Source organism: Octopus bimaculoides, chromosome 19 (genome assembly GCF_046866305.1).
Source record: "Octopus bimaculoides isolate indiv1 chromosome 19, ASM4686630v1, whole genome shotgun sequence".
In the NCBI taxonomy this organism is placed as follows: Eukaryota; Metazoa; Mollusca; class Cephalopoda; order Octopoda; family Octopodidae; genus Octopus; species Octopus bimaculoides.
Window position 1 is genome coordinate 55,042,430 of NC_142946.1, and position 26,481 is coordinate 55,068,910.

Consider the following 26,481-nt stretch of genomic DNA (forward strand, 5'->3'; position numbering starts at 1 on the left):
AGTTAGCAAGGTCTAATGCTACTCCATTTGAAGTTACTTTTCAGAGTGCCTTTGTACCTCAGTTTAGATCTTGTTTGCATGAGCTCACTGTACAACAGCTGTCTGGGTACATGGTTGTCAGTCATTCTGATGACATGGCTAATCCAGTATTACTGGGCCTTCAGCAACATTGACTCAATGCTTGTTGAACACTACATATACACAATAACAAGCGAGAGACAACAAAGAAATTTTTGAACATGCACAAGTCTCATCCCTTTGTCAGTTGTCGGCTGACCCCACATATACAGATCACCATTTGTATGTCTCAATAGTCTTGCTCAAATAGTTTGGGGAATAACACTCGCACAGAACACAAGTTATAAATGTACTTTGGCTTTCAATGTTAAGAATTATCTAAGAGCAAGGTTTAGATGTAGCCACAGTCATGTGGTTAAGTTTACTTTGGAATTATGGGTTAATTCCCACTGTTTGGGAATGGAACCATAGTTCATTGGTTGGCTGACCAATACCTTGTAAGTGAAAATTAGTAGCTGACATTAAGAAACCCATCATGTGTGTGCTTGTGTTTTCTACTTCTCTTGATATTTGCATGCTGATTGAATACAAAGTCACCATTCATACAAATGGTGTCATTTGTTAACAATCTTTCACAAAAACATGCTTGGACATTGAGTTGTATATTACTCAAAGGACTATGAAAAAAAGCAATATGTTTCAAGACAACAAAATGTTGGCAACAGGAAGAGCATTCAACTGTTCAGTCTGACCCATACAAGAATGAAAAAGTGAACTTTGAAATGAAGATAGGATATATATATTTATATAGGTGCACAGTACCAAAATTCATGTATGTATAATATATATATACATATATTTGTTTTGCAAGATTTTTGATGTGAAATCGTGTGTTGAAACAGAGGTTGTTGTACTTGGGGACGGTCATATTGCCAGTTTAGCCAATAAAAACACATGCACTGTATATTTGGTGTTAATTTGCTTCAGCTTTATATTACATTAATCCTATTTCGACCATGGCTTCTATGTGAGAACCCCTGAAACTGCCTCCTCACAAGAGTTTGAGGCTTCAATGGGCCCAAAAGTACACAATGTTAGACACGAGTTGTGTTCTGTCCACTGACAAAACTAGGGCAACCCTGATGGTTGAGCAAATGGTTGGGTCTATTTTGGAGATGAGCAATCACCAACATTTACGACATCAATAACAGGTTGGTATCATTAGGGACAGACTTGTGTGGCCCAGTCAGGGTACCTAAAGAGGTTAAAGTGACTGCAGCTGCCTACAGCAATCTCCTGAAGGAGGCCTTGGATCTCTGGCTAGATGACATACTGCTGTCACTTCTAAGGAATCTCGTATTCATGCATGACAACACTCCCTCCCACTCTGCTATGACCACCCAAATATTCCTAGGGTCTTCTCGCATACAACGTGAAATGTTGATGGTGTGGCCGCTAGCATCTCCAGATTTCAACTCTATCGAAAATCTTTGGTCCATCATTAAACAAGATGTTTAAGCTGACGGACACCAATTTATGTCAAAAGATGTCTTATGGGTGACCATCAAAGCTGCAGCAGAGGTAGTCCAATCTACAACTATTAAGAAATCGACAGATTCTGTGACTGATAGGGTTTTTGAAGTTATCTGTTGAAATGGCATTCGTTATGTCAATAATGAATGCCATTTCATCTTACTGTTAGTGAAAATAAAAGAATTTCTGGAATAAGAAGTACATGTAAATTTTTCAATGTTTTGTAAATAATATTGATATAAGTTTGTAAATGTAGTATCATTGGCTTTGATTAAATTTTTATAACTATAATTCAACTCTCTAGTGGAAAAAAAAAAATTCTCATTTTTGAAGGCACAAATGCCTACATGCTCTATCACTGTGATGTCTTAGCTTTGAGATTTTGATTAAGTGATTGTTTATTTTTAGAATGACATTATAGGGTAGGTGTGAGAGACCAGATCTAGCCAGTTAGAACATAAAACAGATAGAATATTTGGGCCTGATGTGGTCAATTTAGAGCTAAAGGGTTAAACAAAATGTGTGAGGTCTCTGATAGTTCATGGTTTTGACCGGATACACTGTTCTCTATAATTAATAAATCGCTAGTCACTTTTTACTAGTTTAATAAATATTGATATAAAAGCAAATAAGAACCAAAGTACTGTGGTTGATATAATAACCAACTACGGAACTCTTGTGGGTATTACACTTGTCCAAAGACTGAAACAAGAAAAAGAATTAAAAAATATATCTATTCCTTATGAGACATCAAAAATGAATGAGCAGAATTGTTTATAGCATGTCTGACAAAATGTCCTGCAGTATTTCTGCCAGCTCTTTACTCATGTTCAAATACCACCAGGCTTAACTCTGCTTCTTATCTTCAAGGGTTGATATAATCGACCACACATTCACCTCTACCCTCAAAATAGCTGGCCTTGAGCATAAAAATTTGAAGCAATAATAACGGAGACCTAGCTTGAATGCTTGCAATAGAGTGGACTCTGCTGAAAACATATGCACGATGTTCAACCAAGTTATCAATCAGTAGGTTAGTTAGCCATACACTAGAGAAACCGGGAAACTGGATATCCCCAATCAGAATTTAAAATTTTTTATCAACTCTTGATTTCATTTCCAGAAATGACTTCCAACCTGCTCCCTTCTAAAATAGATTTGAAAAAAGAATTAAAATACCTAAAATTACCAAGATTAAGACCTGTTAGCCCTCATTTTATATCCAGCTGTGTAATGTAACAACTGTTGATTCCATATCCAGATCTATTGACCTTTATATCTGTATGCAATAACGGTCTGTTGACTGCCTTTACATTAAAGTATAAGACTAAGATCTTTTCATCCTCATTTTATTATCAGCTGTATTATATAGCAAGTTCTAAGAATGTTCACTATATATCTAAAGGAATTGTAACAAGATCCGTTAACTCTAAAATAACAAGATCTGTTAGCTATTACTTTAATATTAGTAGTATCATGTAACAAAATCTGTTAACCTTTACTTGAACACTGTGTTTTATAATGTTAAAATGTTGAACTTCTCTTTATCTAGATACAACAAGTCTGTCGAGTCACTTGCATTCTTAATTCAGCCAAGCTTAAAATTAAAATTTAACCTGATGCAGTTTACGGTGGGAAGAGTTAATAAAAATTTTTAAAAATAATAATAAAGCTTGTAAAATACCAATATCTTTAATTGCTAAATCGTAAGGCAAACTCCGACGGCTCCTGTGTTGCTTCACAAACTTCATTTAAAATGTGAATACAGTTCAGAACAGAAAACAATGGCTGGATTTGTAAGTAGGTGTGAACTCTGATGAAGACATTGTTTCCTAAATAGTAAACTCAACAAAAACGTAAAAAACTAATACATTTCTGGGAAAACTATTTTAGTCGAAGACATATATCGACGCTGTCTCACCTCATTTTCAGCACTAGAATGAACAGATCGCTGATCAAAAGCGTTTCAGCATTGACTATACCGTCTTCTTCTCTCCTTCTGAGGCATGGTTTCAAGACTAATGTATTTTCTTTCAGATTGTTTTTAGTGAAAACTGGTCGCTATTTCTAATAGATCAACATGTTGCTACTTAAAATGAGGAAGTCGTAGAAAACAGCGAGTTCATGTTACAGATCGAACAGACACATTCAATGGTTGATTTTGATATATATATACAAACACTTTAGACAACCGACCGCTTACTGATGTGTCTTTCGAAAGGGATTTTTCTCATCAAAATGTAACTTCCTTTTTACGTCACACATTCTACTTCAAAATCTTGGAACAATAAAGTTCAGACCACTTTCAATTAGCAACCAAACCAAGATTTTTTTCATTTATTTTTTGCTCATTTAAGTTCTTCCGTTGAATTTCAGGTTAATTAATTTATATTCTTAGATAAAAGAAACTGACACCAGAGATGACTCGTTTAGTTGTAGCCACCAAGTTTCCATGCGCTTTCAATATTAATGTGTCCAACTTACAACACGTGTAAAAATGATTCGGTAATGAAATAAATCCATTGTTCGTTTATTCATTTAGAGGCAGATTCAATTTCTTGATTAAATAAAATATAGTAAATTTAAATTAATACGACACCATACTTTTCTACACTGTAGAGTAGTAGCAAAGTACAAGAACTTTTTCCATTGTTTGGTTTCTAAGTCTGAATAACTGTTCTGATTTTAATTAATTACCCTTAAACACTATTCTAGTACAATACTGGACACTATAATTAAGTGGTTGTAATTACAATACATATTAAAAAAAACAGAGAAAAGCGCCTACTCAAAGAGACAGACATATCTATATAGGACTCTTTCGTTAATTGTGAGAATTATCAGGGCAAATGAGTGACAGCAGAAAGAAGAAGAAAAGCGAGAAAAAAAAAAACGATGAAAATGAATGAGGGAACAATTCGTTGTTTGCCAGACAGGTTTATTGATACTAATACCACTTTAGACAATTTTGAAGTAGCATACATACCAAATTTCACTGGCTTTAAATGTCCTCCTCTAACACCAGAATATAGGAAATAAATTAAATGGATATAACAAAAAAAGAAAAAAAATATCGAGGAGTTTGGAATAAAAAAAAAATATTTGGCGTGAAATGTTAGTGGATATGGCTGAAGACAAAAATTGTAGGAAGAAATGAGAGTAGTTAGCTAATGATGTAGAAGCGAATACGGATGAATGTACGTACGTACGTATATATATGTGTGTGTGTGTATATATGTATATATATATATACATGTATGTAAAGAAGAATGAGCGGCAATGTAAGAGTGGACGTTTGTGAAGGGGAAGCAGCTGTAGTAACTGATGGCAGAAAGATGAAAGAGGATGAGAATAATAATACAGAGTTGAGGAAAGAGTGAAAAAAAGAGGGAGGAAAAGGCTTAAATAATGCTGTTTAGTTTATGACGTTAATATCTTCTATAATTAGACGAAAGTGCGTAGATATTCATTGCGCAGGTCGAGTGAACCACCTATTGCGCATGCGTAATGGCGTCATAATGAAAATTAAAGCTAGCAATTTTGTTTTCCTAACTTGATTTCTAGAAAATATATTTATTAATTTCAAACTAATTATTTCGATAATTACATTCGTTGCAATAACTTTTAATTATTCTATATTTTTACAAATTTTTCTAGTTTATTTTTAACTGTCATAATCAAGGTTCTAAAAAATCTCAATCATCGGCTTATTTAATATACGAAAGCTGCGGCTTCGAACTAGAATAGAACTCTGTTCTAATCCACGTGTGGCAAGTCAAGAAGGCTACCAGCGGGTCCTTTATACTCGAAGTTGATAATATGGGGTAAGTATGGTACATTCCGGTATATTTTAATCATTTTTAATATCTTAAGAACTCCAATAACGAAGTTTAATAACATTTAATTAGTGTTGTAACAGTGAAATGCTAGTGGATATGGCTTTTTGTTCGCCCCATCTTCATCTTCTGATTCGGTGTAGTCGGAGTGTCTGCTTCCACTCAGGTTTTGCTATGGCCGCCATCTCACTCCAACTCCATCTCCATCTCTCCAACAACTCACTACGCCTGCTTTCAACCATTCCGCAACCCGGAGAGCTTATATTAACTCATAGACACATATATTACTTTAATCAATTGTTGGGCATTGTATACTTGTTTAAACCTCATTAAGAACATTGGGAAAGAAAATAGATCGAAATTAAGAATCATTTTAGTATTTTTCTATTGTTAGTTTTGCATACGAAAATAAATGAACTATGAAAAGTCTGGTGCTTTTTTTTTCCATTTCCAATTTTTCTTTCTTTTTCTATTTGTCTCGTCTTTACAATGCCCTTTGCTATTTTTTTTTTCACGAAAAAATATTTGTTGATTCATTTGAGAGAAAAAAACTATTTCTGGCGAGTTATATATGTGTGTGTAGTTTTTTCTTCCTGTCGTGATGGAAGGTGTCTCTATGTCTCTGAGGAAGAAAGGAATTACAAGAGCATATGTAATGCCAGCTCTTCATCATCATCATCTCTCTGACATGGATGGCCGACCGGTTTTTTTTCTCTTTCCCCATAATGGACATCCATATCGTATAACTTTCTGCCGATTAATATATTATATAATAATTTCCTCTGTCGCCTTCCCTCGTACTTTATATTGGGATATGGGTATTTTAATTTTTTTGTTTTCGCTGTCTTAACCGGGGAAAATTTATTCGGTGTGTAATATACATATCGATGTCTATATTATGTATGCGTAGCACCGATGTGTGTCTATAGCTTAGCTGTGTATATATATACATTTCTGTCTTTACGCAATAAAATCTACAAGAAGTTTACTACACTCTTATCCAATGTGTAGTATGTTCTAACTATGGTTACAGATGGCGGATTGTCTTCAACAAGGAGTGCCGTGAGAGAGGGAGGGTGACACTGTATTCCTAACATGGCAGGAAGAATGTGGGCGAAGATATTTGAACAATGTTATTTTTTGTGTATGTTTTAGAAGCCATATCGACAATTTTTATAGTTAATGTCTTCGAACGAGCCGCCGAGGGAATCCTTCACTTGTTTAACACATTAAATTTGTTTCCTGGTGCTTTAACGCGTTAAAATGCCGCTGGAGTCTGACTTTGCTGCCTTCGATTTTCCCGTGAAGGCAGAGAGTGTTGGACAAAAATACTAGTAATTTACTGAGGTAAAGCTCATCTCTACAATACTGACAGTGTTTCCTTACAATGTAGATGATTCAAATGCAAACTTCGGTGTTGTTTGATAATGGACATCGGTGTTTGAAATAAACTTCCATTATCTCGTTCCTTTTTGAAACCCCGCACCAATTTAAAGCATGTGAATAGATGTTAGAATTTTCTCTCCCCCCCTCTATCCTTTGTGTTATGTACTGAGTGTTTCCCATTTTAATATATTAAAAAAAAAATGAAAGTAAATATATTTCATTCAGTAGACAACTGTTTGGAACTTTTCAAACTCATTACACATGCATGCGTGCGTGAGAGTGATGGGCAGTGACATCCATAGTATTTCGATGTTCCTTTTTGTATTTTTCAGGTCAATGGATGAAAATCTACAACAATCCGATAGTCGCGGCGCGAGTTGTGATCTAATAGAGGTATGTGTAACTTAAAACCGAAATTCTGGAGTTTCTTGACGTCTAGCAATTTATTTATTTCATAAAGTTTTACTACTAATTAAGAAAAAAATCATTTGAAGGGCACGTTTTTAACAGCCTGTTGTGATTGTCTTTAAAGAATTCTCAAATCACGTTTGTTTGTAATGGATTTGAAATTTTCGCTTTCCTTTCCCTAACCTTGTTTAGCTCCAGTCGAGCAGATGTTATCGAAGGCGTCCCTCTCATAATCATTCAATATTATTTATAAAGGGCTGTCTTTTTTTTTTTAAAGATGATAGGATGCTACCCGGGCGGGGTTGCTATTTCAGTGCTACTTAAATACAGAGGTCCCGATGCATCTATGTAACGATATGAAGGGAGGGTTAATTTTAGGATTGGTTAGGGTTAAGGTGTCATTACACGTCCGCACATTTAAAATGTTTTGTACGTAACACTTGTATTTAAGTAGTACCACTAGTTCTACCAGTTCGAGCGCGTCTTCGATGATCTGTTATAGCACAAGTGATAGTAATTTTGTGGCTTGCTTTAGTGGCAACTCGCACCGTTTTCGGTCCCTTCTGGATTAAATTTGCACTGTACTTGGCTCTTCTCAGAAACTTTGGTTGTAAATCTGTGGTGCTAATTAGTGATCAAATAGACCCGATTTTAAACTTAATTCAGCCAAAGCTACTGTCCCTTTTAAAAAGAATATGACCTGCTTAGTAAAACAGTTTTTAAAAGGAGTAGTGTTCATACTTGATCATACATACATAGATTTGTTGTGGGGTGGGCAGTACCTGAGGCTTTTGTTGACTCTCTTAGACTAATACGGTTAAAACCTGGACTTGAACATCTGTATGAAAAATTTGGGCAGAGAAGTATTCAGGGTCTGGACTAATGCTGTTAACACTGAACTCTGCTAAAGATGTTCAAAGACCAAGTGAGTTTATTAAAACTACCATGTAGTATTAGATGTTAATAATGATGCACTCTTCATTATTTTTATTGTGAAGTTTGAATGGTTTCTGCTTTACTGTTCATTTTGTTTAATGTGGTCTGTCAATCTCTGTTCGTTGGCCCTCACAAGCTACATTGCACTACTTACAAAACCATCCTGAAATAAGGTATAGCCATTCTTGGAGCACTCATAATTGCAGATCAAATCCGATACATATGTTTGTGAACTAAATATTACTCTTTTTTTTTTTTCTGAGTTAAATGTGTGACCATACTAGGGTTCACGTGATTGAAAGCTAGTTATGTCTAATGTCCAAGCTAAGTAATGTGTAATGAAGAGTTAGTTTTTTTTAATTTAATTTTTTACAATAATAAATACCTTATATTCTTATAAGTATGCTTACATTGAAGATTGTACTGCTCAATGTCTAAGTAGAGCAAAATTTCTTACATAAGTGTCGATACAAAGTAATCAGAAAATAAAATTGACAATAATAAAACACTTATTTGTTTTTATCTGACAGAAAAAAATGTTATAAATACATAGCACACATACAGTACCAACATGATTTGCTCCACAGAATTGCAGAGGAAATATGGACTGAATGGTTTCTTTTTTCACTTCCTGAACATTTAAAATGCTGTCTTAGCTTAAGGTTCTGATTTCCAAAAGGCTTTTTTTAATTTGAAATTTAATCAGATCCTAAATATTTTGTTCTAAACATAAATATCAAAATTTGTTTTTCAAATACATGTTACAGGAGCTTTAAAAATCCATAGTGATAAAACACTTTTTTATTTATTTTTTTTGTGGCAGCATTGCCTATCTATGCCCCCACTATACAGGCTCAAGAGTAAAACTGAGTGTGTCATACATATATAAAAAAAAAATGGTTGTGAAAATCACAAACATCACAAGTGCTCTTGTATGACTTACACCAGTAAAGTTGAAAGCTTGCTCTCAAATCGTTTAACATGCATGAAAGTTTTCTTTTCTTTTTTTTTTTTTGTTGTATTTTCTAAGTTTTCTATGTATTTTTTTTTTCAGCAATTGTAAATCTAACTAAACACTTCATAATACTAAGGAAAATATGCTGTGTATTATACTTAAAACATTTTTCCTTGGTATTTTCAATGCCCATAATTTGTGGTGCTTATTGTATATAGATAAGTATAGTAACTGGCTTTGGTTATGTGACTGGTATATTGAGCAAGGCTTATCGAACAGAATTTCAGTCACTGCAAATCCCTGTCTAGGTGGTTGATCCCAGGATTGAAAGACCAGCAGGGTCCCTTGGTGAGTGAATAGTGAATGAAAGTTGACCATTTCCAGTTGTTGGGTTCATAAGAATTTGCAATTTCACTGAAGCCTCAAACCAAGAGAAAGAAAGCAAGCAAAGACTTGTGTTACCATTCACAAAAAAGATCTTTTTACAATTGCGAATTTTTAAGTACCTCAGTTAAAATTAGTTGCCAGATGTTGGGAGTTCAGCCAGATTTTGCATACTGGCATTCACGAAGCAAAAGGAATGATGCAGCATTCTCATAGTCAACGTGGGCCCCACTGCAAGATCATGGTACTTGTGGGAGGAGGGAGATGCTGCAGTGTTATCTCATCTTTGACATGGACTCCTTGCAAAGGTCTGCCTTTATAAGTAGCAATCCTGTTCTTAGCTCATAATAGTAATTAGTGCTTATAACATGTTGATGTTGAGCTGTAGGTAAGTTCATGTGGTATGAGCTTAGCTGGTAATAAATACAGCATCTCTGCATACAATGGTATGAAAGGCTATTGGTTATGATGTGGTGGTGGTGGTGGGGGGGTGCTTTCTTTGTATTTAGAAGTGGTCAGTGCCTTATTTGGTGTGATGCCTGGTGTTGGCACTGTTCGTGTGTCTAATCCATAACAGTAGTGTGAATATCTTGTTGGCAGCATTGAATTAAGCACAATTGAAATGCTTTACAAAACAAGATTTATATTTAGCTTAATTTTTTTTTTAGGGTTAAGCTACAAAATATATGAGTATCGTTCGTGTTTGCTTTCCAATTTTATTTTTAATGAAAACAAATAGCGAGTTGATGACAATTATTAATATAAATGCCCACATCACTTCTAGAAGCAAAAATATAGTTCCAACAGAAATAGCAGTCACAAAAGATGGGCACAACAATTGTCTACATAAATGATGATGGTTTTGAGGTTCAAACCTTAATTTTACATTTTGATCTAATAGAAGAATTTCGGTTTTGTGTCTGGTTTGCAAGATTCTTTGTGTGTTGAAACAAATTTTATTGTGGAATTGAACCAGTGCATGTGTTAATAATATTAACATAATGACTCTCCCTAGATACAGCAAAATGGAAGAATTTATTCCAGAGAAATTTCAAAATAAATAAAATGCCTTCTGAATATTTTATGTGCTCAATGTAGAACATAAAATTTGATTACTTCCTAAAAACCTATTTTAGTTGTTAGGTTACTACTGTTCAACTTAACATATTTCCTTGCAAACTAGACACAATATATCATTTAGTCATTGTTGGTAACCTATAAATTGGAGGCCATCTAAATTTGGATATAACCTGTTGTGTGTGTATGTTTGTTTTTTTTTCCTCTCCTTTCTCTCTTCCTGAAGTTCAATACTTTACATAGCAATTTACTAATTGCAGGTTTCTCAAATATATTTTCAAATGTAGAAGAAAGGTTTGATGATTTGAATGATGTTAGGTAGAAACGTTTAGAATCATTAATCCAAATAAATTCCCTTGTCTTAGAAGACCAACTTTTATTTTTTTAATTGCATTTGTTTAGAATAATTCCTAGAGATTGGTAAGTTTTGATTAACTTTGCTGAGGTTCAGTAATATTTGATAGAATTGATTATTGTGATATATAACATGTCTTGATAATTCCTATTATTATTACTCAAGACAGTGAGCTGTTAGCATGCTGGACAAAAAGTACTAAGTAGTATTTTGCTAGTCTTTGTTTTGAGCTCAAATTCCACTGAGTTTGACTTGGCCTTTCATCCTTCCAGAGTCAATAGGTACCAGTCGAGTTCTGAAGATGATGTATTCGACTTCCCCTTCTCTTTAACTGCAGGCCTTGTGCCAAAATTTGAAACCCCTGTAAATACTCAATATGTATTTTTACAGAGCAATTGGGATGAAGTTGTTGAAACTTTTGATGATATGAACTTAAGAGAAGCCCTACTTCGTGGTATCTATGCTTATGGTTTTGAAAAGCCTTCACTCATTCAACAAAGAGCCATTGTTCCTTGTATTAGAGGTAAGTTCCAATTTTTCATAGTTTTTAGCTGTATTAGTTATAAAGAACTTCTAAAGTTTTTTTCATGTTATCTGTTGTCTGGAAAATTAAAGATAAAAGCTGAGATATTGTTTTATACATAGATGTCTCGATGTATTTTCATTTCAGTTGGTTTATATTTTTGAGTTTTAATCTAATAAAAATTTAAGATATGTGAATGCCATCAAGAGTAAGACATTTAATCTCTACTTATCTTTGGGACTATTGCATCCTTTCTATGGGAAGTAAAACCTCTTGCTTAAAAAAGATTTCGTACAACCATTATTCTTTAGGAGCATATCAGCTTGACTCAAATTTAACAAGAAACCAGATAAAATGAAATTCATTGTCCTCAACATAAAATTGATATTTTACTTTTTAAATTCAAATAGTACTTTCTTTAACCCTTTAGCATTCAGATTACTCTGTCAAATGCAATGCTTATTAACTCCTATTGTTTTGAATTAAACATGCATTATCTTGGAGCTTCAAGATTTCAATGATATAATTATTTATTCTTAAGATTGACATAGGTTTGGTGTGAGAGGCTGGATCTGGCAAATTTGAATATAAAACAGAATATTTCAGCTGGATATGGTTGGTTTAAATGCTAATGGGTTAAATCTCCCAGTCATATTGGGAATCAGATTTTGATGAAATGCAGTTCAGTTTAAAAATCATGAAAATATAACTATTGCATGAATTTTGATACCATGAAGATTGGTGTTTTATTACTTTCACCTGGCCAGGTAGATTGAATAATGGTAAGTTAATTACACAGGTGTTTTCGCATGTTTAATATATATTGAATCCTGGGCATCAATTTCCAGACTTGGAGTTTAGTGTTTGTACCTTTGAAAGCTGTGTAACTATCAGTAAAAGCACTGTGCAATATGCCCTATATCTCTTTCATTGCTGCAATGTAGGTGGCATTGCTCTGTTGATACTCATACTTTGTGATCTCTATACTATCCTGTCAAATTTCTTTCAGAGAAAAATTGTTAAAAAAAAAAAAAAAGACACATGCTTCAAATGTTTAAAAGGGTTCACATGACTGACAACATTGATGCAATGATCAATTGCATAACTCCACTCTTGTTCAGAATTGATAAGTGTTGATAGCTAGTGTGTACAGCTGACACTGAAATATCATTTATCTAATATCCATTTCTAGTTGCTTGTATGGGTCAGACAGTTTGTCTGACCCATGCAGACCTTATGGTTTGAAAGCCTTTCAGTGTCACCAACTGTCATCTGTTTCCAAGGAAGGTAATATCTCCCCATGGCTGGACATATTTTCAGTTTGGAAATGAACGGCACCATTCATATCACAGTGGTGCTCATTTACAACAATCATATGATGTCAGCACAAGGAGACTATTGCTTCTTTTTGTTTCTGTCTATCAAATCCACTCACAAGGCTCAAGATTGTAGTAGAATTTCTTTGAGTCCATGATCTCCTTCTTTAATTTAATCATTAATAAATATCAATGAATTCTAACTCCCTATTTGATGAATTCTCTTCCCTGATGCTCAAAAGTCAAGGAAAATCCCAAGAAATGCATTTGATAAAGCTATAAAAAAAAAGTGCACATTTTATTAAAATGTGACTAAATTTTTGTTTCTCACACAGAGGAACACTTAGTTTCTTTTTTTCTTTTTAAGCCTCAGACAACAACAGTATTTTGAACTGTGTTTGTGGTACTGGTCTAAGTTATTGAACAATTTAATATATTGCCATACCAACTTTCAGATAGTTGATATAGAGCAATTTAATGTGTCACCTTGCTTAGTTTATTATACATAGGCTATCTGTTGTATAAATATTTTAACTTTATATACAGGAAGTCTATTGATTCAACTATCAATATAGATCGACTAGGTTTATAATAACCAATTTAACTGTTGGGGCTAATATCAGTATTAATCCTCTTATAATAGGATAGGATTAAGTCAGAAGTGTGCTTTATTAGCTCAATACTTTAATATAAGCTGTGTTGATCAACTAATATATAAATTTGATCTTAACCACAGTTGTTTGTTCTTAATTTAATTTTAAAAATGAAATGATTAAAGTGAAATCCTAAAACCTGTTACTGTCTTTAGGAGTCATCATAGAGCAGAGACATGCATTTGTGTGTGAGCTGCCGTTTCCCTTCAAGATGTAGATTGCTGTTATATAGAAAGGTGATACACATTTTTTCTCATTAGATGTGTTTTCAATGAAATGGCTGGTTAGAAATGATAGTCTTCTCAAAAAACTTCATTTATGAATCAAAGGTGCTAACTAGTGATAGGCCCAATTTTAAGCCTATCAATGTAGTTGTGGGTACTGTCCCTCCTTTGCTGAGATCAGGTTGTTGAAATAAAATATGACCTGTCTCTATTTGGCATCCATTTCTGACAGGATAGTTTTATCAGCGGGTGTAACTATTTTCTTAGCCAGATGATGCCTTCTTCCTAACATTAAGCACTCTACTATGAAGTGTGAGTGGTGCTTGTTAAAAATTCAGTCATGACAGTCTTGAATGAATTCAAGAGAACACAAATTACACTAGCAAAATTTGAACTAGGATCATGCTGTCAGTTGTAACTGACCACATGATCCTACTTCATGTAATTCTGTAGCATTTAAACTGGCCATAATAGTGTGTTTTATGTTCAAACTAGCTAGATCTGGTCCCTTGTATCAACCCTAGAATGTCATTTTAAAAAAAAAGACACACACCCCATCAAAATCTCAGAGGTACAAGATAATGCATGATTAATTTAAAACTGAATAAATATTACATTCAACAGAGTAATCTGACTTCTAAAGGGTTAAATTGTAAATTGAGTGAAGCTAATAATTGAGACATTAGAATGTGTTTCATGTATGTTATAGTTTTGGGTTAATATGGAATCCAATGAAATGATGTGCATGTAGACATGTTACCATTTGAAATGGAATTTGTTTTTAATAATGTTTCTTCCCAATGTATTCAAAAATTAAACTAGTTACCACATGAAAGTATTTACGGCTTAATTATTTCTTACTCAATTGTGATAATTAGTTAAAATTTGTATAGGTGTCCAATAATTCTATTAATTATATATTGTATGTTTGCATTCCTCTCTACTTCAGGACTAGATGTAATTGCACAGGCCCAATCAGGTACTGGCAAAACAGCAACCTTTTCTATTGCACTTCTGCAGAAGCTTGATATGTGTACGAAAGAATGTCAAGCCCTTGTGCTCGCCCCAACAAGAGAATTGGCTCAGCAGGTAGTGTTATTTTTTGTATATATAAAAGAAACTACGTTTACTTTTTACCTTTTACTACATAAAATTTAGATATTTACTTAGAGATGTTTTTTTACTGATGGATGTTGGCCTTATTCACCTATGGAATAAGATACAGACACCTTGAACTAAGCACAGTTGCTTTGTCCAAGGACATGATACAATAGGTGTAGTAATATTGGAACTGATGTCCAGCACCTGAACTTCATGCATATTGTGCCATATATCTCTGTGAAGTCCAATTAAATTAGATCTATCCATTTTTATAGTATTATGTTTGGAGTTTTGATCTTCTTTCTTTTCTAACAAGCTGGCTTGATTCTCAAAATTTAAGTGTATTCAGTACATTTAATATTGAGATAATGTACTGCATTGTTATGTCTCATTTTAAAAGCTTGGATTCAGCAAAAGAGCATTTCTATGTCTGCTTTCGCATGCTGACATGAATTACATAAGTTATTGTCAACGCAGTCTTTCTCCACGTGGTCCTTCGTTGTCTCCTTTGCAAAATTCAGCATCTTTTGGCCAGCTTTCATCACTGCTGCTTATGTCTTCAAACCCTCCTTCGCTTTAGATTCCTCTTTTGCTTCATTTCAAACTTTTTTCCCAACCACATCACATTCACATACCAATCCTGTTTCTAGCACCCAACAGTAAATAACTCTCATGAGATTTTTTTTGTCTTTCTAAGGACCCTTGTTTGTCAAGAGACACCTTTACACATCTATTGCAGCATGGTTGTCTCATGTTGCTAACAACCAACATCACACTTTGTGCACGAGCATCGTATAGTGTACTCTCTTTTCGAAGAGAGAAATCTTTTGCTTTCGATCTATTACATATGAAGGGCTTCTTTGTCAGCTTATCTGAAACCCCATTGCATCTTTTAAGACAATTTGCACTGCTGTTATATTATAAAGTTTTACTTACTCCCTTTCTGTATTTTGAGCAAGGCCTCCTCACTGCCGTTAACCCTTTTGTTACTGTATTTGGTTTGAGATGCTCTGTGATTGTTTCAGTTAACTTAGCTATCATTAAGCTGGTGTTAGGAACATAAATTGTGACTAAGGTTTGGTGGAAGATTTTAATTCAGAACTTTAGTAAACCAGACATTTGTACTACAGAGCTAGAGGCAGTTTCAGACGGGTTGGTATCAAAAGGGTTCTAGCCAGTTTCTGCCTGTTAGTTTCCACATGTGTTAAACTGAGCTGCAGTTTTTAGTTCTCAACTCTGCTTCCATAATTGAGCCCTTTCTTTTTAATTGCTAGTGTAAGAATTCCTGTGGACGCCTAGTTTTGTACTCCTCTTTTACACTTCAGAGTGGTCTATAATACATACCTGTGCCATGTAAATAGCACTCCTATTGAGTGGCATGTAAAAAGCACCTAGTACACTCTGTAGAGTGGTTGGCATTAGGAAGGGCATCCAGCTGTAAAAACCATGCTAAAACAGGTAATTGGAGCCTGAGAAGCCCTCCAGCTGCCAGCATGCAAAACAGTTCAAATGGAGTGAAAATTGAGGTCTTGTCCTAATTGCATAGTTGAGCTTCTCAAGAATTCTTTGCTCAGGACCCCACCCGGCACTGAAGAGGAAAAGTCCCTTAATTGTGTTGTGAGTAATTTGCTTTACTGACAGATCACCAGGACACACTTGGATGTGTCATAAGAAGCCATTCCTCTACCTATGGCTTACCACCGTACTGCACAGTTTGCTTATCAAAAACTTATTGAGTATCAGGTATAATGGTTTTTAGCTCTTTTACTTGTTTCAGTCATTTGACTGCGGCTATGCTGGAGCACCACCTTTAGTCGAGCAAATCGACCCCGGGACTTATTCTTTGTAAACCTAGTACTTATTCTATCGGTCTCTTTTGCCGAACCGCTGAGTGACGGGGACGTAAACACACCAACATGGGTTGTCAAGCAATGCTAGGGACACACACACACACGTATATATATATATATATATACACACACATATATACGACGGGCTTCTTTCAGTTTCCGTCTACCAAATCCACTGACAAGGCTTTGGTTGGCCCAAGGCTATAGTAGAAGACACTTGCCCAAGATGCCACGCAGTGAGACTGAACCCGGAACCATGTGGTTGGTAAGCAAGCTACTTACCACACAGCCACTCTTGTGGTTTACTCTCTTCAGTGAGGATATCAGTGGTTCCACATCTATGATTTTGTATACACTTTCTACAGCAATGTCTTTGCACTGATGCCGCTATGTAAATGGAATGCTTCTGATTAAGAGTGACTTCCATCACCAATTAAGAAGTGTGAGTAGATTTAGTATTGGTTGCTTGTTTGATGTAACTTTATCTACAGAGTTCATGACTGCTTCAGCATCAAGTCACTACTCCTACTGTGCTGACATCACTTTCACACTCAATCTCACAGATGGTAGATGGATTGTTTGTACACTTGAGAAATCTGTGTTCCTTGATTTACTTATTACCTTATTGTTCACTTTACCTTATGCCGACTTTCTGTGGCAGTTATGAAAAGCTATTGAGACCAAACACCCAGGAAAACTGACAAAGGGGGCCTTATTTCATCAGGACAATCCTCCAGTGCACAAGTACTTGCTTTGGTTTCAATGGCTGCTGTGTGTGACTGTGGCTTTGAATTGGTTGATTTCCCCTCTCTCCTCCCCCCATTCTCCTGATTCGCTCTATCTGTCTATCACCTGTTCCCCAAGTGATTCCTTCCTTACATTTTGCTGCCAAACTAACATTTCAGGCACTCTATTAATTGTACTATCCTCCTGATCTGTGTTCACTGACTCTTCTACAAATATATCAATATTAGAGCTTATTCTGTTTTTCTGTTCTCTGATGTCATTTCGATAACAAAGGTAAAATATTAAGAGGAATCGATACCACTGTTCTCTAACTATGCCCAGTAAGGCAGGACGGGAGTATTGGTTCAATGATTGTTGTATTAGCATCCTTGTACACTGTTATAAAGACGAGATGCCTTAGAAATAACTAGACATTTGAGGGACGAAATCATGGAAATAACAGAGAGATCCACCTTAGACGAGATGGGTTGAGTTTTCTGCCAGGATATAGAACTAATATAAAGGAATTTCATCCTTATTAGACAAGCAAATGTCTGTTATTTCACAGCTAAATGTAACATCATATATTTCCAGAAGATTTTACTTGTGATATTTTTTCATAATTTCAGATTCGTAAAGTTGTACTTGCTCTAGGAGACTATATGGAAGCACAATGTCATGCTTGTATAGGAGGTACAGATGTCCGTGATGACAAGATACGTCTCAACCAAGGTGTGCATATAATTGTAGGAACACCAGGCCGTGTTCAAGACATGATTACTCGGAACTTTTTAAGTAAGTATGTTGTGTTGTTTCATCTGCTCTTGATAGAAAGTAATGGATTAGCTGTCAGTCATTTTGATAACAAGGTGAAATATTAAGAGGAATCGATACCACTGTTCTTTAACTATGCCCAGTAATGCTGGACAGGGGTACTGTCTTGATGATTGTTGTAGTAGCATACTCATGCACTGTTATAAAGGCAGAAGACATGCCTTAGAAATAACTAGACATTTGAGGGACCAAATCATAGAGGTGACAGTAAAGCTAAACAGAAAGAACTACCTTAGATGAGATGGCCTGGGTTCTCTGCCAGGATGTGGAACTAATACCTTCTAAAATCCAATTACAAGATAACCTTTTAGCGGCAAAGAATACACTTCATACTTGATGATTTGGAGACCTTTGGCAGGCAAGCAGGTACTGTAATATAGCTGCTTAAAAAACTTGGAAGAAGTAAGGCTTTATTACATGCTCATCATTTTGTTTTCCCATGTGTGCATTCACTGGACTAGTTAATGGGTAAAAATCACATGTTTTGGTAATAGTATATTCTTAAAATAAGCACATGGAGAGCTGTATGATTAAGTTCATTTTGCAACCATGTGATTTCAGGTTCAATTCCTTTCTGGCAACTTGGAGAAGGGTTTTTTTTACAATAGTCCTGGGGTAATGAAAGTCTTACTAGCCAGAAACTGAAAGACTGTTCTATGTCTGCATGTTTGTGTCTTCATCTTGACACACATGCTAATTATAAACAAACATCATCATCATCATACACGTAGTGGTGTTCATTTGTAATCTTCCATGAAGTCATGCCTAACCATTGTGCTATTCATGTTTGAAAAACATGGAGAAATGTTACCTTGAAGCCAGATGCAGTTTAGTGGCAAGAAGAGCTGCTAGCTGTAAAAATTCTACCTCAGTGAATTTCATTTGAATCATGCAATCATGGAAAACTGGATGCTAAAGGCTTTCATTTGATAAAGCTCTTGAAAGATTTATGTTTCTGAATGTATTTCCTGTGTGGTCAGTAGCTTAGGCAATAATGGAATTGTACCAAGTTTAACTGGTTTGTTTGAAGGGCTTTTATAGCTGAGTTGGTGGTAGCAGTGAGAAGCAGAAAGACTATTTGTCTTAACAATTTTGTAAATTAAAAACTATTTTAAAATTCTTTTATTTCAGAAACTGATAAAATCAAGTTATTTGTATTGGATGAAGCTGATGAGATGTTGTCTCGTGGTTTTAAAGATCAAATCTATAGTGTGTTCCGCTGTATGCCTGAGAACATTCAGGTAATATCATCCTTTAAAGTTTTGTCATGTGACAAGAGCTAAATGATTTTGGTGAATGTGACAGCTGTTACTGTTCTTTAGCCCTGGGCCAGCAAACTTCTAACCAGTCATTCCTTTCTCTCTTTGTTTATCCTCCTTTATGTAAGGCAGAAGATATAGTTTGAGGGAGAACTTAGATGCTATTTCTACTAAGTGCAGTGGTTTTTAACTAGGGTCCATATAAGATTTTGATAAATAAATGGGTTATATTTCTACAATATGCAGAATATTGTAACAATTTTTTATAGACAATTCCTAGTAATATTTAATTATAAAAGTATGTTTTTTAACATGGTGGTTTTATTAGGGTAAAATAGGAATCAGTGGGGTCCGTAGGCAAAACATTGAGAATCACTGAGCGAGTGTATTGAATGATCATATAAAATCTTCATGGGTTTACCTATTGGAGTTTGAAGTAGAAGTAAAAATAATTTAAGTCTTGAAGTTATTGACACAAATCAATTTAAGGGCTGGTATGGCTAAAATTCATTAGTGGTGGTAATGTTAGGACATTCTTTACATAATGCAAGGTAAAAAAAGACTTAAAAACTTTATCAGCGGGGTAGATGGAATTCTCAAGGGAATTGGAGGGTTAAACATTAACACTTGAGCGTTCAAATTAGTTTGTCAAATTATCAGGTAGGTGTGAGAGGCCGAATTCATCTAGTTTGAGCATCAAACAGGTAGGATATTTTGGCCAGATATGGCTGAGTTAAAATCTAAAAGGTTAATGAACTCCTTCAGTGTTAAATGTGTTGGGCAGAATTGTGACTTTGCAGCAAGTGTTGTTTGTCGATTAACATGTTACATTCTATGCTCCTGGAGGGTCATTAATTGATATCTCTGTTGTCCAAGCTGGCATGGGTTGGATGGTTTGATTGAGCTGGCACACTAGAAGTCTGCACCAAACTCCACTCTGATTTGGCATGGTTTCTATGGCTGGATGCCCTTCCTAATGCCAACCACCCGAGAGAAATAGGTGCTTTTGTGTGCCACCAGCATAAGTGTCAATTTGCATAACAATTGTATCTGCCACGACTGATTTTGCTCAGCTTGATGGGTCTTCTTCTCAAACATAACATCATGCCAAACTCCTTGGTTGTTGCATCCATGAGGCCCAACACTCAAAAGGAGAGCAAGAAAAGGCATTGTTGATTTGTCTGATTGATTGTCGGGCTATGTATAGATACAGAGTATTAATTTATTTGAAGCTAACACATCGTTTGTTACTGCTTGAAAATTTCTGTTGAAACTCTGGGTCTATTAAATGAAATGATAAACTCATGCATTGAATACTCTTTGTTTACATGCACACATACTTTTTTTTAAAAATCTGTCTTTAAATGTTCGCATATGGGTCAGTGTAAGCATGCTGTTTTCTTAAGCTAATTTTTCATAAGGTTTCCTTGTTGCTCACTGATAATCCAATTTATGGTGGTGAGACTTTTTTTAGATATATTTTGTGATTTTGCTCCACCAGCAAAACTATTTGAATAGTGTGGAATTTGAGTGCAGTCCATGCATGCAGCAGTAGTGGTAGAATATATTCTGAAATGGGGTTCATTATTTGGATATGCCTTTCTTGAATTGATATGAAGAGTTCACTTGTGCTGTTTATGAAGAAAATCTTTTTCCATCAGGAGAGGAGACTGTCCATGACCCTCTACAGTTTCTGAGACTAGTGAGAAGGAAGGAGGAGTTGCCCTCAAACTGGGTACCAGATCCAAATGCTTGCAACCAAGTGGACTGAGCCTTTAGCATTTTATCCGGCCATATTCGGCCCAAATATTCTGTTTTATGTTCAAACTGGCCAGATCCAGTCTCTCACACCTATCCGGCAATCGTTCTAGAAATAAACAACCACATCTTTTGAAATCTCAAAGCTATGAATTAATGCAGGATTGATTTTATAAAATGTGAATAAATGACTATTATATTTGACAAAGTAATGTGAATGCTAAAGGGTTGATAAAAGCCAAGTGGCAGTAAAAACGAAGTTGACTTTTTGGATTTGGATTTTGAGTGCCATAGTGCCAGTGCAAATACAGTGAGACATTCTCTGATCTTACCTGTATTTTGCAATTGCTTATTTACCCCAAAATTAAATTTAGAAGTGTCAAATGTTGACAATCTTTGAACTGTCTTTTGTTCTGCTTTTCTTCAGGTACTTTTGTTATCAGCCACCATGCCTAAAGATGTCTTAGATGTCACAAAACAATTTATGAGAGATCCTGTAAAAATTCTTGTGAAGAAGGAGGAACTTACTCTTGAAGGCATCAAACAATTTTACATTCAAGTAGAACGTGAAGTAAGTGGTTTATTAAATTGATCAAAATGACCGTTTTCATTGGAGAAACATAAAGCTGATGGGCTATTTTGTTACCATTATTTATTTTTTTTTTTTTGAAAAACACTGCTTTTATTTCAGTTAATTTTGAAAATTAGTAATTTAATTAAAATTACTTTATCCTTATTAAGCTGGTGCTTGGAATAAATATTAAATTTTGATTGATTTAAAATGTTGGTCATAAATGGGTAATCCCATTCAATGATTTGAACTCTTCTGTATTAGACCCATGCATTCATATGGAATATTGCTGGAGTAGAAGTTGAAGTTGTCTTTATAAAATTTAATCACGTGTGGTTATTCTGATGTTGCTAGTGATATATTTACTATATTTGTTGTTTTCTTTCTATAGGTGTGGAAGTTGGATACTTTATCAGATCTGTATGAGACCCTGACCATCACCCAGGCTGTCATATTCTGTAACACGCGCAGAAAGGTTGACTGGTTGACTACCAAAATGTTGGAAAGAGATTTTACTGTCTCTGCTATGGTATGTAGTGGATTTATAGATTTCTGTGAGGAAGAAAGGGGTGGTTTCCTGTGATGACTGCTAATTGCATTGAAAATATTTTAGTGTCTTGGAACCATTCGTTCTCTGACACATAGATGTTCCTATATGATATACTGAAAATCTTTCAAAGCATGATGATGGTAGGCAGCAAGTCGGCAGAATCATCTGTTCTTGCTTTCTGAGTTCAAATTCTACTTTAACTTCACCTTTCAGGTTTGATAAAATAAGTACCATTTGAACACTGAGTTTGGTGTAATTGACTTAACTACTCCTGGGTAGGAGTATAAAAACTGCATTCCCCTACCAAACCACATTGAGCCAGTGTGACAGAGTAGGCTCATCAAATCAGTATGGCTCAGGTTCAAATTCATGGCCTCCACATCAGACCATGGTTGGTAGAGAGAACATGCTGAGGCCCTTGTCCTGCAGTTGAATGAACATGAGCAATCCAACCCAATGATGATGGTAGTGATTCAGATTCTTTTTTTAAAAAGGTGGGTGGGGGGTATGATTTGGAGGTGGATTGCTTGATATAATTATGAGGGTTGATTGAAAAGGTTATATGCTGATCAGGATAATCTCACAGAATATGACCAATTGAGGTTAATTTTTCAGCGTAGTTGTCCTTGTTTACATACTTCTTTCAGTGTTGCAGTGCTTGAATCCTATTGTTGAAACTTTCATCCTGTTAGGCAAATAACAAATCAACAGCAGACATGATGCCATCTTCACTGCAATACTGGTTCCCGGTCAAGTGCTTTTTTTATGTTCAGAAACAGATTGTAGTCAGATGGGGCCAAATCATAAGAATATGGAGGGTGATTATCAACTTCAAAGCCATTGTCACACACAACAGCCATTAAAAACAAGGACTTGTGTGCATTGTCCTGATGAAACAAGACCCCTTTCATCAGTTTTTCTGGGCATTTGGTTTTGATATCCTTTCATAACTGCCTCGGCAGTTATGACATAATACGCTCCTTTGATGGTATGGCCCTTTTGAAAATAGTCAATGAACAATATCTTTTGTATCTCCAAAAACTGAAACTATCACCTTCCCTGCAAATGAAACGACTTTAGACTTCTTGCATGACTTGTCTCTTTGTCTTTGGCTTAAAGTGATGAAGCCAACTCATAGGTTAGGAGTTGCTCAAAGAAATTAGGGTCTGCCTCAAATAACGTCAGGTTTCCCTGCGATGTGATCAGCATAGTGTGCTTTTGAAGTGTTACTTGAACAGTCAGCTGTCAGATTCCCTGGAAAGAAATGGTGCAGTTATTATTAATAAGAGTTGAAATTAATGCATAGCATCACTCCTTCATAGTGAGTGAGCCTCTGAATTTTTTAGCCCACCCAGAGACCACACTCTTGTGTTATCATTTACACTTGACTGCAACCTTGTTAGTGGCATCCTTTTTCCGTCCCATTCTATTGTCTGGTCTCTCTGGCATTTGTGATTTTTTTTTTTTTTTTTTTTTTTTGTTGCCTAAATTTCATTAAATGCAACATGAGTATCCTTGATTTTCTCTTTTAATTTATCTAAGCTGGTTGATTTCTTGAATCGTTGGCTATTCTGAACAAAGCATTTATATCTTTTCAGCATGGCGATATGGAGCAAAAAGAGAGAGACATCATTATGAAGGAGTTCCGCACAGGTTCCAGCCGTGTTCTTATTACCACAGATCTATTAGCTCGTGGAATAGATGTGCAACAAGTATCTCTGGTTATCAATTATGATTTACCTTCGAATAGAGAAAATTATATCCATCGGTGAGTGGAGTTTCATTATTTCAGTATCAATTTTGTTTATTTTATGATGCTTTTTTGGTTATTTATTGCTAAATGCATGCTTTTGAAGCTGTAGGTGCTTGCTTCCATAATTCTATCTCTACCCATTGTAGTATTCCACTTTAAATTGATCATTCAAAATAAGTTTGCTATCAACACAAAATTAAAAATAAAGTTTTAAGTTTCATAGACAATGCATGTGCTTATCACTTAATTGTTATTAAAGTGGTAGTTAGTAAAAACTTTTTTTTTTCCCCAATGTCTTTTCAGTATTGGCAGGGGTGGTCGATTTGGTCGTAAAGGAGTTGCTATCAACTTCGTAACTGAGGACGATATTCGGACTCTTCGAGACATCGAACATTTTTATAACACTGCAGTTGCTGAAATGCCTATGAATGTTGCTGACCTCATCTAGATTTATTTTGGAGCAACCCTGTTTAATCTTGGAAGACAATCATTGTCTCTGCAGATCATGAACTTCCTACAGCTTTTCCAAAGAAATTCTCTTCCAAAGAAATTCTCTTCCAAAGAAAAGAAAGAAAAAAAGATAAAAAGAAAAAAAAAAATCCCTTGGTTGTCTTACTGACTTGTTCTATGTTTTTTGTTAGCATAGTAAAACTATAATAAATTTCTCATTGTGTATGGGCATATATATATATGTATATGTGTGTGTGTGTATATATATATATATATATGACATTTTTTTTTCTTTCTTAATTATACATAGCTGTTAAGTTCATAGGTATTGTATATAATACTTTAAACACAAACCATATCAAAATTCATTTGTCCTGTTCTGACTAGTCATGTTATTTAAAAGAAAAAAAAATGTGTTTTTGGTGAAAAATCTTTACTCTATTTACTAAGTTTAAGTTACTTAATCCTTTGTGTATAAAGAAAAAGTGAAAGGAATGGAAAATGAATTAATAAAAATGGGTCTTATTTTAAATGGCTGTCCTAACAGTTAATTCTCCACTCTTGCGTTCCGGTAACATTCCATAATTGATCAAGCAGTCATTAAGAAGTTTAGTTATATTATTAAATGTTTACTGTTTCAAATGTTGTTCTTTTCTGCATATAAACTAAATGTTATTTTTATGCTTGATTTTAAAAATGGATCTTCCAGAATGAGGAGGATGGAAAGAAGCTGAAAATGAAATGTTTCTATATTTTCTGTTTTCCATCCTTCATAGCATCTCTAACTAATATTTTACTGCTCTCTATAGTATACAAAGTGTAAGGTTCAAGTTTTCTGTCAGCAGGGATGATGATGATGACAATGGGGGTGGTGAGGATGATGAAAATGTCCAGTTATATTTTAGATCACATGGTAGTTTTTACCTTAACAAGCTGGTTGGTTACTCATGTGGTATTAAAATAGTTTTTTAAAAAATTTCTCCTTCAGTTCTATATTGTACATTTTTATTCAGTCAAAAGGTTTTTTTTTTTTTTTTTTTTTACTTGTAATTTAAATTTATTAAGTTAAAATAGATATTTAAAAAAAAAAACCTAAGTTTGGTTAAGTAGTCAGCATTGCAGGCCAGCAAGGATTGCTTTTTGTTTTCCAGTTCCTATCAGATGCAGTTTGAAAACTAAACCAAGATATATTCCTCTCCTGCAGCTGTTTTACCATCTCATTTTTTTAGTGGTTGTGTATTAAGGTCTCTTCACCATTTTTGTCATTGAAGTTTTATGCTGCTTGTTTCTGCAGATATGCAAGAAAAACTAGTTAGCATTTTTGAGCCAACCTCAAATGTGCTTTGTTGGTGTTTCATTTTTAACATTGACCAAAGACATGGCTGTGGTTTCAACTCTTTTTATTATTGCTCTCCTAAGTGGTGACAGACTTTATTACTATATTGACTCCTTGCTGCAGATCGATGGATATTTTGGAAACAACAGTTGTATGTCTGTATTCTCTGAATCATGGAATTACAAGAGATTACAGAAATATTTCATACTCTTGGTTTTGTCCATTGTTGAAATAAAAGATTATATTCTGTTTTGACTAATTCATTCAATAAAAGAAAAAAAGAGAAGGGGTAATTTAATTTTTTTGACTTGTTTATTTGCATTTTTTTTTAAACTTTAAGTTCTCATGGTGTTCTGGGCTTAAATCCTGCCAAAGATCATTTAAAAGCAAAAAAAGAAAAGTATCGGCTGCATACTGGGGTCAATTTAATTATCCACCTCAATGTTCAGATCTTGTCTGGGTTATTCTAAGCTTTTATGTGGGGTGGTGAATATCCCAATAGTTCATACTAGCTGCCTGTAAGGATATTGGAAATGATATCAATGGCTTTTTTTTAAAGACATTCTTCAGATTATGTGATGCTGATTCTAAATTATGCACATCATAGGAGATATGTTACCAATGTCAGATTTGAAGATACAATCTTTTTCTTTTTACAGAAAGGTTCTCTTTGAGTTTTTGACACGCGA

The 26,481-nt window shown here is 34.8% G+C and overlaps 1 protein-coding gene across 1 annotated transcript; it reads left to right on the forward strand.

Annotated features, from left to right (window-relative positions):
* The first annotated feature begins 5,304 nt into the window (after nucleotides 1-5,304).
* On the forward strand, nucleotides 5,305-26,085 carry LOC106875415 (uncharacterized). Its single transcript, XM_014923540.3, has 10 exons — nucleotides 5,305-5,375; nucleotides 7,106-7,166; nucleotides 11,279-11,411; nucleotides 14,554-14,693; nucleotides 17,911-18,076; nucleotides 19,247-19,356; nucleotides 21,560-21,703; nucleotides 22,095-22,232; nucleotides 23,852-24,021; nucleotides 24,310-26,085. The coding sequence occupies exons 1-10, from the start codon at nucleotides 5,371-5,373 to the stop codon at nucleotides 24,452-24,454; spliced, it is 1,212 nt and encodes a 403-aa protein (XP_014779026.1). The 5' UTR covers nucleotides 5,305-5,370; the 3' UTR covers nucleotides 24,455-26,085.
* The last annotated feature ends 396 nt before the right edge of the window (nucleotides 26,086-26,481 follow it).

What these genes read in the sequence shown, in the direction of transcription:
- LOC106875415 (XM_014923540.3), top strand. An exon ending in CATTGTTCCTTGTATTAGAG is followed by an intron (nt 11,412 to 14,553) that starts GTAAGTTCCAAT and finishes TCTCTACTTCAG; the next exon opens with GACTAGATGTAATTGCACAG. An exon ending in GTATGCCTGAGAACATTCAG is followed by an intron (nt 19,357 to 21,559) that starts GTAATATCATCC and finishes GCTTTTCTTCAG; the next exon opens with GTACTTTTGTTATCAGCCAC.